Below are 21,352 nucleotides of genomic sequence, written 5' to 3' on the forward strand. Positions count from 1 at the left end.
CTCAAAACACTCAATTCCCAATTAGCTAATAATATTAACTGTGAGATTATAGTAAGCCTAGTTTCAGAGAAACAGAAAGATTTTCCTGCCCTTCAAAAAAAGTAAAATGGGATCTGACTCTAATACTGGTTACAGCAACATGATTTCTCTGGGACCAGCATTTTATTCCTCAGGCTCACCGTTTGACTAGCAGCCATTTATTAAAAGCCATCTAAGGGGAAATCCAGAGACCATAATCAGCAAACAAGAACAGAACAGGGTGCTGGTGAGGAAACAGGGACAGCAATTGCATCTTAATGAATTTTAGGAAGTCCCTTTTATGGGGTCATGCACATGTGCACAAAACAGAACAGCCCTCTGAAACAGGATAGCGTGTGTGCGAAGCTGCTTCAGTCGTGTCCAACTCTTTGCTACCTCAGGGACTATAACCTGCCAGGCTCTGCTGTCCATGGGCTTACTCAGGCAAGAACACTGGAGTGGGTTGCCATTTTCTTCTCCAGGGGATCTTCCCGACCCAGAGATGGAACCTGAGTCTCTTACGCCTCCTGCATTGGCAGGCAGGTTCTTTACCAGTAGCACCACCCAGGAGGCCAATAAATTAAGCTGACTTTCAAACCAATTATTAAGTATATTTAAAATGAAATGGAAAACTTAAGAGAATGGTTTCATGGAATCCCCAGATTTCTGCAAATCACTTTGCAGAAACGGCCAAAGTATCAAGAGCTTAAACAGTTAAAAAGGTAGTTTGTCTATTTCAGGGGTTTAACATAAAATGCTAAGAAGAGAAGCTAGAAAGATTTAGATAAAAACACACAGCTGACAAGTCACATGAAACAAATTAACTGAATTTTAATGCCAGCTCTGCTTAAGCTTGAATGTGAACAGTGTTCTCAATATGATGAACAATACTGCTGTTCACAAGCCAACAGTCTACTGCTGGTTTCCAGATTGAAGTCTCTATTCTAACCTTTTGAGCTCAATACATTAAACTCTTTTACTGAAGGAGATATTTATGTAAATGATAATCTTTTGGCAGTAGGCCACCAAAATCATATGTGCTTTTATTTTTCAGATGTTTTTCCCAAAGGTTAGTATTTAAAGAATTTAAGTAACTTCACTTTTCAATTAACAGTGAATTTAAATTTCCAGTATTATGAATCATGTGAATTAAAGTTGCCAGCAGTTAAATGGCCCACAGAAAGCATTATAAAGCCTCAGGCATCAACGATCTCCCAGTAAGTTTAAATGCACTTTCTTTCTATGCTACCAATCTAGCAGAACTTGTTAATGCCAACGTCAATGTAAGTCAAAAGCATTTTGATTATAAATGACAGTGGTTTCTAGGAAGTCCGTATTAATTCCTTGGCAGAAAGTACATAAGCCATTCATATCACTTCCATTCAAAATAAGGTTTTAAATTACATGGAAAAAAATTCTATTTTAAATCAAAATATAAATAGGTTCTAAGATCATCATTATCAAGGTGTTATTTACCATATTTTGTCTAAAAGTACCTGCTTGATAATGTCATTATTTAATCATAAGAGGTTAAAAATTAAGATACATTTTCTTTAAAAATTTAAAAACGGAAAACTCTTCACTGCCTCAGAATTTTATTACTTTGATCAGTGAGTGCACATTTGCTAAATTCTCTCTGTGCACAGAGCGAGCACCATGGGCATCCTGGAACACAGATGAAACACACAGACAGAAAACCGCCACTCAGCACTGTAGCCAAAGGGTCAGAAACAAAAAATAAAATGATAAAATTAAGCCCGTTACTATCTGGAGACAATCAAAACCCCTAGAACACGTCAGGAGCTGGCCACGCTCTCCCCTTCCTGGTCTTAACCAGGTTAATTCCTACTCATCCTCTGTCCCTCCACTCAGCTCCCCCTCTTCAGGGAGTCCTCCGTGAAACTACACTGTATTCCTCTACTACAAAGCTCAAACCACATATGCTTCCTTGCATATACATATCACAATCAGAATGTTGTTATTCAAGAGTGAAATAATTTTATTGATGCCTATCTATCCTGCTAGAAGATAAACTCCATTAAAGCTAAAGACAAGTTTGGTTGTATATTTCGAATGCTTAGCACATAGAGCCATCATATCACTTTTGCTTAATAAATAATCTGCAGAGTGAAAAAACTACACACAAAAAAGTATTGCTCCCAAAGAACTCTATTCTTTTAAAATAATTTTCACTTTAATTATCCTTTCTGATTGGAAAAAACCTTGGGCTTGGGAAAAAGTACATTGACCCATTCCTGTTAATTTTTGCACATGGTGTGAAATAAGGGTCCAACTTCATTCTTTCACATGTGGAAATCTAGCTGTTCCAATATCATTTCTTGTAGACTATTCTTCCCCTCAATGAATGGACTTGGCAACCTTTCTACAGCTTAACTGGCTGTAGATGTGAGAACTTATTTTACGTCTGGACTCTCAATTCTATTCCATTATGTCTCTCCTTATGTCAGTGCCACAGTGTTCTGATGACTACAGCTTTGTAGTAAGTTTTTTTTTGTTTTTTTTTTTTTAATTTTTGGCTGTACCCTACAGAATTTGGGACCTTAGCCCCCCGACCAGGGATCAAACCCATTCCCCACGCACTGGAAGGCAGAATCTTAAACACTGGGCCACTAAGGAAGTCCCTGTGCTGCTGCGTCACTTCAGTCATGTCCAACTCTGTGCGACCCCATAGACGGCAGCCCACCAGGCTTCCCCGTCCCTGGGATTCACCAGGCAAGAACACTGGAGTGGGTTGCCATTTCCTTCTCCATTGCATGAAAGTGAAAAGTGAAAGTGAAGTTGCTCAGTCGTGTCCAACTCCAGCGACCCCATGGACTGCAGCCCACCAGGCTCCCCCGTCCATGGGATTTTCTAGGCAAAATTACTGGAGTGGGGTGCCACTGCCTTCTCCAAAGGAAGTCCCTGTAGTAAGTTTTAAAATCAAGAAAGAGTTCTCCAACTTTATTCCTTTTCAAGATTGTTTTAGCTATTTGGGATCCCTTCCAATTTCATATAGGTCATTCCTGATAGCTCAACTGCTAAAGAATCCACCTGCAATGTGGGAGACCTGGGTTCGATCCCTGGGTTGGGAAGATCCCCTGGAGAAGAGAAAGGCTACCCACTCCAGTATTATGAATCTAAGGATCAGGTTTCAGCTTAAAAAAAAAAAAAAAAGGTTACTGGAATTTTGAAAGGGATTACACTGAATCTGTAAATCACTTTGGGTAATATGGACAATAGTCTTCCTATCCACGAACATGGCATATCTTTTCATTTCTTCAGAACTACTTTAATTAACCAATGTTTTGTAGTTTTCAGTGTACAAGTCTTTACCTCAATGGGCAAAATTTTTCCTGGATATTTTATTCTTCCAGCCACTATAGTAAATACAATTGTTTTCTTAATTTCCTTTCAGATTGTTCATTTCAGGTGTATAAAAACTCTCAGCTAATTTTTGTGCTGATCTGTATCCTGAAACACAGCCAAATTTATCAGCTCTATTAGCTTTCTTGTGAAATTCTTTGGGATTTTCTACATACAGCACTACGTCATTTGTGACCAGAGGTATTTTCACTTCCTTATTTCCAAATGGATCCATTTATTTCTGTTTCTTGTCTAACTGTGCTAGCCAGAACTTCCAGGATAATGCCGATCAGCAGTGGTGAGAGCAGGTGATTTAAGTCAACTGAGATTTCTCTAACAGGATCTCACAGACTGGGGCTTGAACAGTATTTATTCCTCATGTGGTTTGAGAGTATGATCAGGTTCTGATGAGAACCCTCTCTCTGATTTGCAGCTAGCTCTCTGATTTTTTTTATAATGACATCAATTCCATCATAAGGACTTGCCCCTCATGACCTCACTAAACCTCCCAAATGTTTCACCTCCAAGTACCATCACACTGGGGAGTAAGGTCTCAACACATGAATTTTGCGGGGTACATTCTGCCCATAGCAGGAGGCACCCTTGTCCTATTCCTGTCTTTAGGGGGAAGCTTGTCATTTTGTCATCACTGAGACTGTTGGCAGTGGGCTTTTCCCCACGTGCCCTTTACCATGCTGAGTAAATTCCCTTCTACTCCTAGTTTTCTGTTTTGATCCCAAAAGGGTGTTGTATTTCATCATATGTCTTTTGTGCCTCCCTTGAGTATTCTGCAATCCTTTTTATTTCTGTAGAATGAGTGGTAACATCCACAATTTCTGATTTTAGTTAATTCTGTCTTCTCTTTTATTTTTTCCTGTCAATCTAGTGAAAGACTTGTAAATTTTGTTGATCTCTGCAAAGAGTTTTTGTTTTCACCAATTCTCACTGATGCTACTTTATTCTCTATTTTATTTCCACTCTAATCATTATTATTTCCTTTCTTTGGCTAACTTTGAAATTTTTAAAATTTGCTCCTTGTTTTCTAGTTTCTCAATGTGTAAAGTTGGGCTATTCATATAAGATTTTTCTCCTTTTTAAATATAAGCATTTATAGCTATAAATTTTCCTGAGTGCTGCCTTTGCTGCATCCCATAAATTTAATCACCCCTAAAATTCTCATAAAGAGTATCTTGAGGGACTTCCCTGGTGGTCCAGTGGTTAAGATGCTGTGCTTTTACTGCTGAGGGTACAGCTTCAATCCTTGGTCAGAGGAGCTAAGATCCCACAAGTCACTCCATGGCACCAAAAATCCTGATAAGGCACTGACTTCATGCATGGGCATTATGTAAAATGTTCTGAGTAAGGTATCCCTTTCTTATATAAAATCTAACAGAAAAGATATTTAAATGCTATAAAGGGAATTTTTAAAAACTAGTATTTTATATAATTCCTATCTCCCAACATCCCACGAAGTATTATTTCAGTTTTTAAAATGAGGAACTTGAGGCTCAGAGAGGTTAAGCAACTGGCCTGACATGGCCTGGCTGTAAGGGGAAGAGCTGGTGGGTGTGTCTGCCGATTCACAAGCCTGTACCCTGCTCCTTGCACTGGCTCATGATTCTTAAATTAATGATTTACATGTTTTTAACTCCTTAAAAATATAAAGTAGAATGCTGTTACATATTATAACACACTGAAGAAGACCAACACATAAGCCTATGTTGGCAGGTTATACTGGCTTTTTGTTTCAGTTTTTTGCAGACTTTTGAAATAAAGTTTCTCCTCCATATTTGTGGATGTATTTAAATTCCTTCACTGTTTTAAAATACAGGCTAGCACTTTTCTGCTAACAAAATTATGCAGACAAGACACTACTACTACTCCACCCCACATGCCTGAGCATGGAATGCAAAAGCCAGTTAAAAAATAGCAATAATAAAGACATGCTTCAAGTGATAGGACCTCGTCAGAGAAGCAGCACCCAACACTTCATCTATTATTAAAAAAAATGTGAGCAACTGTTAGATTATATTAATGAGTCACTTAAGAAGTAAAATTCCCAATTAAACTTTCACATTTCTGAATTACATTAATTGAAAATACCCCACCGTTGCAAAGCAAGTTTAAAAATTGGTTACCATCTGCATCTACTCATGATTTAGAATTTTCTTGATATTACATTGCCAAAACTGAGCACAGAAACAAATACATGTGTAAACCAATGCAGAACTGCAACCATCGTCCATACACTTCAATTTTAATAATCTTCAAAACAGCTCATTTTCCCAAATGAACTTATCAGGAAATGTTATAATTTCAATTAATTTCTATTCATTCTGCTTTATCTATTGGGATTCAGCATAAGACAGAATCTGCAGAAAGGTTTCCACTAGCAGGGGGAAAGCCTGAATCATATAAGTGATCAGATGACAACAAAATGGTGATTTCAAGCTAGGGTAAAGAGAAAACTTCAGTTGAGAGGTTAAGAGAGAGGCAACATATTTCACAACAGGCTCAATGAAAACAGTTATCACTTATAAAAAAGCAAAGCTCATTGTTTTAGATCAAAAGTTTATACGATATTTTAAAACATTCCAACAAAAGTAAATAAGATCCAATTTCTTGCACTGTGAGGTGCTAGAAAGCAATAAGAAAATGTTCATGTTATTGTCGCCTTTAAGAAATCTTAAAAAGCGACTAATCACACAGTGATTTACTAAAAAAATCTGCAATAAAACTTTCAATAACAAGCAGAGAATGAAGGCTCTGCACTCAAAGTCTGCCTATAAATATGTCTAAGGTTAAACCAAAACTTCTATTATATAAGTTATCTTAAAAGTTTAATGTTTAATTAGCATGGAACCCAAGAGCTACATTAGTATTTTAATATAGAAACACAAATTTGTAAGAAGATTAATTTAAAACATTCTTCATTTTCATATCTACCCTTTTCTCAATCAACTTAATGAAAACTATACCATTCAAATACTCATTCATTTGTTTATGATCATAATTCTCAGTGCTTACAAGTGTCCTTTCTTTAAATAAGCCATTTAAAGAATGGCTTTCTTTAAAGAAGCAATTCTTTAAATAATAGGAATTAAAGCTGAACTTCAGAGACTAAAATATTCATTAAACTCAGTGTCTTTCTTGCTTTTCTGCTATGAAAAAGGGAAAGCAAAATGCATTAGCTCTTATTTCTCCGTCAACCACGTTAACCATATTTCTGGTGAAATACCGCCCCCTTGTGGACTTTCCGGACATTGCAAACAAAGGCCACATGCTTCAAGGTTTTACATCAGCATCTCACCATTATCTTAGTATTTCCACTAGGGAGCATCTTCTAACATTAGAAGATCCCCTGGAGGAGGGTACGGCAAAGCATTCCAGTATTCTTGCCTGGAGAATGCCATGGACAGAGGAGCCTGGCAGGCCACAGTCCATAGCGTCACAAAGAGTCGGACATGACTTGAAGCGGCTTAGCATAGCACAGCATTTTTATTACACGTTACTTTTGTCTATTGTTACATTTTGAAGAGTCTTAAAAGTATTGTACATTGAAATGCCAAAATTACAAACCTCTACTGAATAAATAATTTCAGGAAAAAATTGATCTCTACCTGATCTCTAATGGTATATTTAATCTTTTTGACAAATCTGAATCCTTCAATAGGTTTTTTAATATAAATGTGCATAATATGCTTACTGTACTATAAAATAAACTATAAGCCTGCAGAGGTAATGATATTTTTATTTTACATATTAAAACATTTTAGAAAAACTGATTTTTAAATACTGTTTTCAAATATTTAAATATTTTCAAATATCAAAGCCTTAATTACCATATTTTAGTTTTTCATGTTAAAGTTAGAAACACACAACTTTGAAACATTTAAAATTCTTTCTCTGTTCTACATTCATATAAAATACTGAAAACAGCATTATGAGTTTAAATGAGAAAATATTTTAAAAATCAATTTTATCCTATTGAAAGCAAAAGAAAAGTTATTAAAAAAGCTACCAAGGAAAAAATTACAGCCACTTAGTGTACATAAAAATGGTCTAAAGGCTTAAATACACAGATGTACCAGCTGTTTAAGTGCCAAATACCACAACAGATTTTTCTTAAGCTTTCCATACAAAACCTACTGCAGTTAGCAGACACAATCAAAACTGAATAAAGCATTGATTTGGGGTTTTACATAAGTTGGTTAGAAGTCTGCCTTTTTTAAATGGAATTAAGATAAATGCCATTCTCTCAAAAAATGTCTGCTATAACATTCCCATTGATACCCAATAAATGATTCTAAATATTCATTTGAAAATGAATAAATTATATCTGGAAATAAAAATAAAATTAGTTCACTTCTGTCTTTCTAATATTTCAGACCAGTTGTCTAGCTCTGTAGTCACAGACAGCCTGCTGGCTTCCAGAAATAGGAAGCTGTAGCTCCAGTAGCTACAGCTGTGTGGTCTTAGGTAACTCCCACTCCCTGCCTCCCAGAGTTACGGGTATTAAACGAAATAATCTAGGTAAATCCATATATTGAGGGCTCAAGTAATAGCACTAGCTAGTGCTTTTATTAGCATGTGCCCAGCATGTAATAAACTCTATAAATATTTAATGAATGAACACAATCAAAATGTTCAGCATAACAAAAACAGAGTCCAGCTAAGTCAAAAGGCCTTTCTGAACAATACTGACAACAGCCAGTAAACAGAAACAGAAGTGAGAGGAACTTGTCTAAAAGTGTGCTGATACAAAGCAACTACAAACTGTGGCATTTATGAAACGATCATGAGTGTAAGAAACCTTGGAAATGCAGCTGAACTCACCTACAGGGAAACGCCTATGAAAACACTGCTTTGCTTTCACTATCACCTGACAAAAGGCAGAATCTACTAGGTGTTAGCTGAAATACGTCATCATTCAATCTTTGTGTTCTGAAAACTTTCTCTGTGCCTTACCCAGGGATCCACTGTTGTAATAACAAAGGAAAACGTTCACCTACATTTAGAACCAAAGGACTAGTCTGTATGGATAGTATTCAAGATAAAATGTGACTTCTCACTTACCACCTTCCCCCACGCCATGCTTTCCCCAAAGCAAATGTCATCATCATATTTCTTTATTCTTTCAGAAATACCTACCACCGCCTACTCTATGTCAAGAATGTCTAGAAACAAGGAATTTAGCAAGGTTTAACGAAGTTACACTTCATGGAGTTATCAGTCTAGTTCAGGAAACAAATATTAAAAGAAACTGCAATGAAAGTATCTATTAAAGACACTGAATGCTACTACGAGCCTGGTAGCAATGATAAAACAAAGAAGTTGCAAAATATATAAATAGGTAAACTCAAAAAACAGTCAAATATGTCTCATTCTGTTTCATTTTTTTTCCTCCAAACAAAAGTAGAGATATTTTTCAGGCCTATCAAAATAAACTAAAAAATTCTGCCCTTCACCTTTATTTATCTTTAGGAACCTGAGTTTTCCAAGTAATTTCCACATAGACAATGAGTAAAAATAAACAACACACAACAAGAAATGCATGTTTAACTGTCAACACTACATCTATTTACAGGCATCTTTGTTCACGGTTCTTTGAAGGCTCAATCTTCACATGAAACCTTGCAAATATACTGTTATTTATTTTATCCTGTTAAAATGTGATTTCTATTTTAGACTGTAATCTTTTTTTTCAACACAAACCTGCTTAGCTTCCTTTTCTATATGGAGAATTATTTCACGAGCTTGCAAAGAATTTGATGAGGGTTTTTTTTTTTTTAAAGATAAAAAAGAAAGTAGAAAAGAAATAGTGAAGTTGCTCAGTCATGTCCAACTCTTTGCGACCCCATAGACTGTATCCTACCAGGCTCCTCAGTCCATGGAATTTTCCAGGCAAGAGTACCGGAGTTGCCATTTCCTTCTCCAGGGGATCTTCCTAACCCAGGGATCAAACCCCGGTCTCCCACATTGCAGGCAGATGCTTTACCATCTGAGCCAATAAAGATATTGATAAAGTACTGAACTCCTGAAAAAAGTGTTTACATTATATATACATTAAGGGCAAGAATATTCTGGGAATAAAAATTGAAATTACAATTATACACAAGATAGTAAATTATTAACTGTGGAATGATGACAACACCAACACATATCAAGAATACAGAATTTCATTAGGATTCTCAACTACTTACAAAAAACAATAAAAGGGCATGCATGAAACAGTATTGGGAATAAATATTTACAGTATTTCAAACCTAAATTAAGGAAAAAATCATCAGTACAAGAATGAACTTCATACCACAAGTAAGACAATTTCCTTACAAATCTAAACTATCAGCGTCCAATTCTTTACGTTATTCAGATTCATAACTTCCGTCCACATGCAAAGGAAACAAGCCTGTGCATCATCTGGGCCACGTGATGGCGGGGGAAGGGGTATCAGTAATGACCCAGAACTTGAAGGAAAGAGGAAGGTAGTTAGTGAGAGCGAAGAGAGGCGTGAAGTAGCTAGAAGTGATAAAATTAAGCTTATGAAAAGTTTGGCTGAGTATCATCCAACATGATGTTTTATTATGAAAAATGTTTTAAGTACAGAAACACTACTCTTTGAACAGTTTAAATATACTGAACTTTAGATGAATTTTATAAATTAGACGTCTATAGTGTCTACTCAGCAAATAGCTATTTTAGGGAAATGGAAATGGCTACCATTCTGAAGCTCTCTCAAAACTCAATTGCTCTAAAAAAAATCAAGTACCAAAACAAAGTACAACATTGTCCTACCACAAGCCTAATTCTGACCACATCATTCTAAGTAAAAACTGGCTGAGCAGTGTCAAAACAGACATTTGAAGCAGTACCTTCATGGAAGCTACTTAAATTGATCTTTCAAAAACCTCTACCATTGCTTAAAATGCTTAATACTAAAAAATACCAGAAATAAAGTTTTATATTAAAATAATGGGGTCTAAAACTCTGCAATAAAAGTAACAGAAAATCTTTATCTACAGTTTTTATTTTGCTCCTTTTCTTCTTACTAAATGTATGTTAACAAAAAAAAACCCCTCAAATGATCTAGACAAAAGCTTTTAGCTCAACACATAATTGCAAGAAAATTACAATAATTGTACCAATTAAAATAATCTTGAATGAACAGTATGTCATCTTAATGTTCCAATGGTTTATAGAGGGATCTACTTAATTAGCTGAAATTGCTTTCCAGTGTTAGTATCAAATGTCATTTGTTAAAAGTTGAACAATTTAGAAAATAATTTAACAAAGCAATTTTACCAAACACCAAGAACCAACATTTTCTTTTTCAGCTGAATAAAGCAAGCAGATGTGTCATCAAATTGCTATAAAAATAAATGAGGCTTTTTATGGATTAAAAAAATTTTACTACTAGTGTTAAAAATACTATTTTCTGATTGTTTTTACCAAATCGGATTTCTTTAATAAAATAAATGAATATCAATTATATACTGCTGCTTTCTGTCTGCCATAAATAAAACATTTTATTATTCAAATGACAAGCAATAGCATCAAAGAACTCAACCATGGTTAACTAGAACAGTCATCTGAGTTAGTCTAACGTATTCCAATATGGTTTTTTGATATACTGATCAAACTGTCTCCCTATAGTTTTTCATTTGAGATCATCTTAAGTCAATTCCTTAATGAACTCTCAAAGATTCTTACTAAATTGTCTTTTTCTTTCCCTTAGAGTAGCTACAAAGGCATATAGGACACAGTCATTTCTTTAAAAAAAAAAAAAAAAAAGGACACACACCTCAAAGTCACCCTGCATTCTACCCATTCACGGATGGCAGGCCCACCAAGAGATGAAGTCTAATAGATTAACTTAATTGCAAAGCAAAGTTCTCATTACCTCATTATACCTCCAATATACAATAGTCTAGATTTACAGGCATAGCATATTCTCACTACAAAAATTCACTCCACACTATTTTTATGATTAAAAATACACTTTCGCCCAAAACTTTTCTTTGACAAATGTTCTATTTAATAAACAGAGTCAAATTTTACCATTATCTTTGAACTACAGGTGATAATATATTTTCTTTTGTCTGTATGATATATTTTAACTAATTAAAATGTAAATTTCTGAGAACTTCCTCGAACATTAGGAAGGCAAGTAAGCTAAGGCTCAAGTGCTGGAAATTAGTGTGAAAGTTTTAAAAGGGCAAGTAATTATACCTTTTAAAAGGTCTATTAGCAAAGAACGTTAGTTTTAGCCTGAAAAGCTTTCTATCATCCAGAAAGCACTGTTTCAGCCCATTATTGATAAAACTTGTTAATTGGCTAATTGTTTGAGCCATCACATTTTTACTTTATTCCAGTCATTTCAAATGTGTACATTTTACTTTCAATCAGAATATATATTCCTCATATACTTGAGTGATGAGGGACAAAAGATATGTTGCATATAATTTACCCTCTAATGGTTTAGGAAAAAAACGTGTGTGTGTGTGGTGTGTGGTAATGGTGTCTTTGGGAATGCTGAAGTATTTAGGTGTGAAATACACTTTCAGATGGTTTGGCAGAAGAAAAGGGTATGTATGTGTGTAGATACGTGCCTGTAAGTTCCTCAAGGGCATTAGATGCTTTGCATGTTTGTCCCTCTACCCTACCTCCTCAGGCAGCCCCTGGAACACATAAAAGCACAAAGGACACAATGTGAGACCTAACCCACAGTAAAGACCCGCACTAAACACACGTCACATGAAGAAAATGTACTAGAATGGGCACACTAATGAAAACTGCACCTTTCGTACCCGCTTGCTCCGTACCTTTAGAGGTACTGGCTGATTCTGACATTAGAATCAACCAGTGAATAAAGTGTGGTTTGTGATTCATTCTGCCACCACAGAACAAAATAGTAGGTTTTTTTCTTAGAGCTTTCAAAAGAGCCATGTATAGATACAAAATGATTTTCAATTTGCCATGTGTGAAAAGGTTACTAAAATCACAGGAGTGCACTAAGGAGTACAGCTCTTAGATTCATTTAATTCAAATTATGTCCCTAAGTAAAAATGTTAACAAAGCAACATTTACTGAACAGTCACTGTGGAGAACAAAAGGCATGGGAATAGGAAAATTTTTTAATAAGAACCAGGTACTACATCTACACACACATACATATTTTCTTTTGCCAAACCATCTGAAAGTGTATTTCACACCTAAATATTTCACCATGAATGTCCCCCAAACACCCTTAGCATACCGAAGGATATTAACATTAACTCAAAGACTCAAATTCCCCAACTGCCCACAAAATGCCCTTCAGTGCTCTACTCTTATGATAGATTCCAATCACAGCTCACACACTGCATTTGGGCTGTGGGATCTCTTCAGTCTCCCTCAGTGGCCAATATGGAACCTAAGCCAGTTGCCTTGTAGCGTGTTCCACATCTCAGATTCACCTGGCCGTTTCCTCATAATTAGGATCACAGTAAAACACGGCTGGCAACAAGAGCACATAGGTGATGTGGTACCTTCTACCGCATTTTATCTAGAGTCATATGAGCCTGATGCTGGGAAAGATGGAAGGCAAGACGAGAAGAGGGTGGCAGAGAATGGGATGGTTAGATAGCATCACTGACTCAATGAACATGAATCTGCGCAAACTCCAGGAGATGGTGAAGGACAGGGAAGCCTGGCATGCTGCAGTCCATGGGGTTGCGAAGAGTCAAACACAACTTAGCGACTAAACAACACAATGCTATGCCTCCCATTAGATGTCAGACTTGACTATTTGATTAAAACTGGTGACAAGTCTCTCCCAGCAAGGTCATTTCTTCTGTGGTTGCACATAACCTGGGGAGTGACACTTTGAGATCACGTGTGCCTCGTGTTCCCCAACAACTTCCCCCCAGTAGTTTTTGCAACCACTGATGATCCTTGCTTGAATCAATGATTATATTGGGGATTAAAAAATAATAATTTTTAAATTTCACTCATTCCTTCTACATTTATTAGCTGGCATTCTAAAACAAAGAATTATTCCTTGTTTGCTCTCTTCTAAGTATTACTATGGACTCATGGATTTTTTTTTGTTGATATGTTATAACCCATTACTATCATTTTCCTTTGTGAAAATGGGCCCAAGTTTGAAAGGTGCTCCTTCAGACTACATCCTGTGGCTATCTGTGCAAACCGGGCTGTCCTCGAACACATCCTTCCTTGGTTTCTGGCACAAAAATGCAGACTCCCCTTGAGCTTTCCCTGCTTCTGACCTGGAATTAACCATTTCTCCAAGGAGTCCAGCTCCAGGTGGGCTCACAGTTTGGGGATATTTTTGCTCCTTTTCGCTGGGCAAAGCAAGGGAAAATCTCGTTTTAAATTATGAGCTAATAATTTAACATTTCCAAATCCAATCTGCTTTCCAGATGGCTCAGCAGGTAAAGAATCTGCCTGCAGTGCAGGAGACACAGGCAACCTGGGTTCAATCCCTGGGTCAGGAAGATCCCCTGGAGGAAGGAAATGACAACCCATTCCAATATTCCTGCCTGGGAAATCTCATGAACAGTGAGGCTGGAGAAGAGTCTTCAAGTCCCCTTGAACTGCAAGGAGATCAAACCAGTCAATCCTAAAGGAAATCAACCCTGAATATTCAATGGAAAGACTGATGCTGAAGCTGAAGCTCCAATACTCTGGCCACCTCATGTGAAGAGCCGACCCATTGGAAAAGACCTTGATGCTGGGAAAGATTGAAGGCAAAAAGAAAAGGGGGCGACAGAGGGTGAGATGGTTGGATAGCATCACCAACTCAATGGACATGAATCTGAGCAAACTACAGGACATAATGGACAGGGAAGCCTGGTGCACTGCAGTCCATGAGGTCACAGAGTCAGACACGACCTAGTGACCTAACAACAACAAAATCCAATCTAATATCACAGTGCTCTTCCTGATTTTTTCCATTCAATATTGGTATTCCCTTCTCCCAAAGAGAAAACACTGGCTTCCAAGAATAGCAATTTATTCATTCATTTACTCTATCTTACAATACATGCAAAAGGACTTCAGGAGTACAATAATACGATTAGCAACAATAAACCTACTAAGTTCAAGATTTCGTTGTAGCTAATTCTGTCCTCAGTATATTCTACTAAGAATAAAGAGTCAAGAGAAAACTGAGTTCCAAGGTGTTTGTATTAATATTTTTCTGTGTGGTTATACTATCAATTTCATATACCATTAGCATCAATTCTTCCTGTTTATATTCAATATTAGGGTTTGCTTTTTTCTATCCTTTTTGAATTAGTTTTTTTAATATATGAAAGGCAAACCATATAAAAATACACATTCAGAGTACATCTCATTCCCCATCTAAGCATCCTCTTCGGGTAAACGTTTTTATTAGTTTGTTTTTTCCTTCCTGTAGGTTGTTTTATTTTTTCACAAAAAATAATACATATTTACATATTTATATGTAGATATCCTTACTCTCCCTTCTTTCTTACACAAATAGAGCATGTTATACACTCTCACATTTTGCAGTTTTCACTTACTAATGTATCCTTAAAATTTCTCCATATCAAATCATAGTTTTTTTCTCATTTTCTACCGTTACAAAACACTCTATTATGGTAGATGTGCCATTATTTATTCAACTAGTGTTTCTAAAAACATGCAGTTAAGTTATGGTGCTACAGATAAGGTCACAATAAATAAATAAGGTCACAATAATGTATAAGTATTTTATCACTGTGGAGGTGTGTGTTTAGAGTAAATTTCCACAGTGGGATTGCTGGGTGAAAAAGTAAATACATACTTACTTGTTCACCATTGTATTTCCAGTATTGGCAGCAGGGCCCAGCAGACACTTAATAAGCTTTTTTTGATTAAACTGAATCATGAATTTTTCTGAGAGTTTTAAAAACCTTTTGATATTTTTACATCTCTCCTGCTTCTATTTCCTGAGGACACAGACTTTCTCACCAAGTCTCACCCTCTTCACAGACCACACATGGGGCCAAGGGCTGAACTCTAAGCACACAGCCCTTAGAACGTGAAACACTGTCAATGCTTTTGTACTCCTGAGACACAGGAAACTTCTAGGCATCACGTTCAATTATATGAAGGTGAAGGGATTGACTTGAGTCCTGTTCTGCACCAAAACCTAAAACTGTGCTCATCCAGCAAATATTCATTATGCAGCACCTGTTACGATGCAAATGTTTATTCATGAAACAAAACAACAGTCTACTACACAACCAAGGAAAAAACCAATCATGTATCTCATAATAAAAAGAGGAGTTCTAAGATATCAAAGAGCAGATGCATCCAGTAACACTGCTCTGCAGGCCCCTGGCAGCTGTGGACCACTGCCATCTACTGGAACACCTACTTCACACAGCCTACACAGTTTACAATGATTAATGTTGCATAAATTGAACATATAACCTCAAGAGCTCAAGTGTGTAGACAAATACTACAACCATCCTCTATATTCTAAAATCAGTTATTTACCTAAAAATATTAGATAAAATATGTACATGAAAAATGGGGATTGGAAAATAATGAAAACCATATGCTGATAATACTCAAGGATAAACTATTTACAATCTTAAAAGTTAAATATAGAAACTCTACACTGAATGGTTGGTCAGGTTTACTATTTCATTTACATGTTCAAAATAATGCTTCAATTACACTAAGTTTTATACAATTGCATAGTTCCCTTGAATTGCATTTTTTCCTAAGAGATATTTTTATTTAGAGTTGTAATTGAAAGCTATGAAGGTATTAAGTATTCTGGTAAACAAAGAGGATTATAATTTTGTTTGTGAATTTGACAAGAAAGTGGTACTCTTAAAACCTGACATACTTGACACTACACTGAGCCTTGACTGTGTTTTCCCAGAAAAAACTGAATCAATTTCTTTATCAGAAGTAGATTTTAAAAGTACTTCAAATGACTATAAAAGAACAATAAATTCCTTTACTGTTTAGTGCAAAGCACGTTTACCAGCCCGTATTCACAGTTCCCTGGGTCTTCCAGATACAAAGCTGTGAAAACACTTGCACTAATGATTTGGAAAATGTGACCTCCTCAATATTCTATCAAGACACTTAGAATAAAAAATAAAAGACACTTAGAATAAAAAATAAAATGGACGATAAACAATGTTTTAAGGTTTGCCTTTTGTATATTTAAATACATAAATTTAATAGGACTATTAAACATCTTTTATCATATAGGTTACACAAGAAAGAATCTATCCAAATAAAGCTATAAACTTTACATGATGGGATATATACCTGTGCTAACACAACTCTGAAATTATAATGGAAGAATTACTAACGAAAATGATTAACCTCAGAACTCTACATTTTATACGTATTATTTTGCATTCATTTTGCTTTGTATGCATTTTTTCTTAAGAGTCAACTCAATTTAAAACAAATTTAAATATAAAAAGGTCAGATAAAGTACCTTTCATAGATGGTTTTTAACGTCATTTGATCTGGGATACCTTCGGTCTCTTCCAAATACAATATGAGCCATGAAGTTCTGTACGGCCACTGCTCAGTTAGGTTGATCCAGCTAGCAAGCCTATCCCAGTTGAAACTTATCTGGTTGGCTCTCAGTAATCGTCCTTTAAAGAATACAAAAACATTTTAGAATTAATAGGTATGTAACGTTATGTTAAGCCAACCATTCTGTATATTCACAAATAACCAACTTCCACTGTTTTTTAATTTGCCACTGAACTTACACTACAAATTCATACCTAATATCTATATGGCTGCTAGGAGAGGACCAGGGGGATGAGTATAGAGTTTCAGTTTAATGGGATGGAATGCATTATGGAGATGGATGGTGGTGAAGGTTACACAAACAGTGAAAGTATTTAATACCACCCAAATGGACCCTGGTTAAGATGGTAAATTTTAAGTGTATATCATTTAACACATTAAAAAAAAGAAAAAAAAATGTAATTTGAAAATTAAAGCAGAATAGCAGCATGTAAAAATCTGAACTTCAACATTTTCAATTATAAATTAATTATAGTTATACAAATTAGCACAAAATTATTTTTATACAAAGAGAAAAATTAAACCTGAGGTGAAATTTTTAAATCATCAAACTTTAAAATAACAGTAGACCACTGACAGTCGATTTTCACTATCGAAACCAACACTGGTTTTATTAGACACACAATGCAAAATAAAACTGGTGTTTGGCGGTGTATAAACACAGTCCATCCTTTTGTTTCTGGAAGGGAATTGCTCTGTTGATGTTGCACTGCCGGGGACCAGCCCCGGCTGATCCAGGGTATTCGAAGGAGAGACTGCGTAGGCGAAGATAAGGAAACAACTGCTTAATTAAATGTTAATTAAGGATATAAAGAGTAATAGAATGAGGATAGCTCAGTGAGGAAATTCAGTGGAGAAAAGAGGCTGAAATAAGGATAGCTCAGTGAGGAAATTCAGTGGAGAAAAGAGGCTGAATAATTCAGCCAGAAGGTAAGAGAAAGAACGACATGGGGAGACCAAGTTTCGGTGAACAAGGCCCGCACTTTATTTTTCAAAGTAGTTTTTATACCTTAAGTTATGCATAGAGGATAATGGGGGAAGGGGTAGAGTCTTGCAGCAAACCAGGCTTTCTTCCTGCAAACTTATCATATGCAAAAGCTTAGGTGATTTGCATCATCTTCTGGCCCGGAGGCCTGTTAACATTTTAAGACCTTTTCTTCAGAAAACTTATTTTTCTCTAAAGGTGATTGGTCAGGAGCCACCCTCCAAAAGCATTAGATAAAGTTGCATTCCTACAGAGCAAAGGTGTGGTGGGCTATAACAAGAAAAAGAATTAACTCAAGGGTCCCAGGTTACAAACATTAAAGCTACTACTTACACCAATTATATTAATCAATACACTGCCAGGGACACAGCAGGTAAGGGATATGGAGACTTAGCAGCAAACATTGGCCCAACAAGTGAAAATCCCTTCACCAATACAATTTCTAATCAATCTTTTAACTGCTCAAAGGAATCTGTATTTAGACAGTTTAGAACATCTCCTGCCTCTCACAGTTGGGAGGCTCTGAACAATCACATGTGGCCGGAAAAACCTATTCAGGCAGGCTAGAGGATTTCCAAAGGAGTTTGTAGGTTAAACACTGTCACACCCAGGAATTATTAACTGGAGCTGTAAGCTAACTCTTTTTTCAGAGAGAGGTAGTGGGGGACAGCCCCCCGTAAAGTCAGAGGTGTAGGTGAAAGCACAAAGCAGAAAGTAGGCAGACTCTGGTTTTGGGGGTATATGCTCGAGAATTTCCAGGGGGACTCCTGAAGCTCGATCCCGCCTTTGCGTATGCCAAGCCTCCTTCCTCATGACCTTTGTCATGGGTGGAGTTCCTCACGCTGGCTACTGGCAGTGACAGAATTCCAGTTGAGCTATGCCGGGAGCCGGCATATTGCACCTTACTGTCTACCACACAACACTAAGACAAGGAAACTCACCTGTCACAGAAACAATGTTGAGCAGTCTCCTCATGGTCTGCGGGCTTATGTCACTGAACCAGTCCTCCGTAACCAGCAGTTTCGTGAGGTCGAAGGACATCTGCCGGGTAATCGTGCGCTGCATCTGCCTTCTTCGGTAAGTGTCCTGAAACGGGGTAGCATCAGTGAGCGTGAGCCCTCACTTCAACCCTGAGAGCCTGAGGCTCTTTTGAGAAGTTAATACATGTCTATGTCAACAACAAAAACAATCCAAAATTTCAGTCAAAGAGGAAGATAAAATAGTACAAAAAGTATTATTACTACTCCCTGAAGTAGAATATATACTGATCTCTAAAGTAAGTATTTCTAGCAAATGCATCAGAGACTATAGTTTAGCTTTGGGTGTACCTGATTTATAGTTGTACAATCAGAGAAAGCTCAATGCCTTGAAAAATATAAATAAGCTGAACTGTATAAAGAAAATTCAATTCAAACTCTTATGGGAGCTCGGTATCTATAGGAACTCTGATAATAAAGCAAATAACCCCTTGCACAGATTTAAGGATTCAGCATTTTGATTTTTAGGTTATTTTCAAACGTGACAGTTACCGAAAGGGCACAGCTGCTGTATCCTCATGTCTAGTAAGAATGAAAGGCTCTCTACTGGGTGGGGATCCCATCCAATCAGGAGAAGCAGGCACAACGAGGGTGGTTCTCATCTAAGGTCACAAGACAGGGGAACCCAAGGGTCTAGGCTCCCAGGACAGAAATTCTAAATGGCAACTCATACCCCACTCTTAATTTAGAGTTGTCAATTATCCTTCATAATATTATTTCTGCATCCATACTTGTACATGGTAAAGACATAAAATCAAAATACCTGAAGACAGTTTTTAAAATGTAAAATGTCCCAATTAAAGATTTGCAAACTGGGGGGGCAGGGCGGGTAGTGGAAAATATCACCAATGCTAGCCCAAGCTCGCCATCCATAAGCAGCATTGTTACCATCACTTACCTGCAAAGGTATATCTCCTGTCTTATAATAGCCCCAGTTCTTTACAAAAGGCTCCTAGGATAGGGCAGGGCAGGGAAACTAGTGTCTCCCAGGAGACAACCAACAGACTGGGAAAGGCACACAAGGTCACTACGTGGGGATAGAAAAAAAGAGCGCACACCTCACAAATATTAGGGCAGGAAGTCAGCCAACAGGACAACACAGCAAAGACTGGTTCCCACACCACAAGCCTCTCCCCCTTACAGCTGTGCTGACAATGGCCCCTGGGACAAGCACAACCTGACCTGGGATGAACCTAACGGTTCTCTGCCCCCAGTGACATCACCTGGGCAGCTTTCAAATCTCACTCTCAGAGGTTCTGATTTAACTGGTCTGGAGTGGGACCTGGATTGAGAGCAGGCTGGGAGAGACCGGGCACTCCTATATAATTTACAGTTATTATGGCTCTAGGTTCAGACATTCCCTGAAAAACCACCAATGATAAAATATACTTTATGAGCTCAATGCAGTATTTATAAAATAAATAAGTGGCCTTACCTTGGTTTTACTTAAACAACAGCAATACAAACAAATGGCTCAAAACATACACTATCTTACCCGTCTATTGAGGGCCGTCTTGCTACCAAGTTTTGTCATCTCTCCAAGGCTGTTTTGTGAAACTTTTCTGTCAGCATCTTCCTGCATCCCTAAAAGAGTTTATCAAGAAAGCACCATTTGTCCTGAAACTCTGCTGTAAATGATACTTAAAGAGTTGTGAAATTTGAACAATACTTTCCAAGGTAAGAGGAGATGCAAAATGAAAAACTATGGAACCACTTCAAACCCAAAGTATCCGAGGAACTTGATCTTTACCTGTATTATCCGAGCATGGAACATCTCCATTAGTTGTTGAAGTTACAAGAAATTTTCTTGCACTGCTTAGTCCCCGGCTGTTGAGGAAAACGGGCAGATGAACTATATTGCGCATATAGTCATGTCCATTGATGTTTGAGTCACGAAGCACACTATTGAGGTTCTGATTAATTGCCTTTATGATAATATGTGGATCACTTGCAAAAATGGCAATGAATGGGCCTTTTGAAAACAGAACTCGGACCTGTGGTAGAAGAAATGTAAAATCACAATAAAAAAATTATCCAAAGTAATAAAACCTCTCTTCAAAATCTGTGTTAGCCTTTGTGACTACATTTTAAAATAGCATTTCCTTTTCATTCAAACGTTATTCTATGTGAAAACAAATTTTATTGAAGTTTCAATCTGTTTTTTCACCACCTGACAATTTAACATTTGACAGTGATAGAATCTCTGAAGGAAACAACTTGTCCTGTCCTACTTTGAGACACTCAGATCTACGTAAGAAGTAAGATCCACAAACATGAGAAATACTCATGAGCACACATGATGCACTGTAACAGCAACACACATGAGAAACACTCATGAAGTACTCGTGAGCAGACACGGTGCACTGCACAC

The 21,352-nt window shown here is 36.9% G+C and overlaps 1 protein-coding gene across 50 annotated transcripts in view; it reads right to left on the bottom strand.

The window, feature by feature from the left end:
* The window catches only part of KIDINS220 (kinase D interacting substrate 220), a 96,009-nt gene that overhangs the window by 33,350 nt on the left and 41,307 nt on the right, over positions 1-21,352 (bottom strand). For all 50 annotated transcript variants that reach the window (XR_015136395.1, XR_015136393.1, XR_015136392.1 and 47 more), the window contains 4 exons: positions 20,732-20,975; positions 20,477-20,565; positions 18,886-19,030; positions 16,856-17,018 (listed from right to left, as the gene is read on the bottom strand). Coding sequence is in view for 45 of the 50 variants with exons in the window: in XM_086325521.1 (XP_086181647.1) it covers positions 16,856-17,018; positions 18,886-19,030; positions 20,477-20,565; positions 20,732-20,975 (641 nt within the window). In the remaining 5 variants the exon portion in view is untranslated. The remainder of the gene's footprint in view (positions 1-16,855; positions 17,019-18,885; positions 19,031-20,476; positions 20,566-20,731; positions 20,976-21,352) is intronic.

Source organism: Bos grunniens, chromosome 11 (genome assembly GCF_055505025.1).
Source record: "Bos grunniens cultivar Pamir isolate PY7600 chromosome 11, Bosgru_T2T1.0, whole genome shotgun sequence".
Taxonomy (NCBI): domain Eukaryota; kingdom Metazoa; phylum Chordata; class Mammalia; order Artiodactyla; family Bovidae; genus Bos; species Bos grunniens.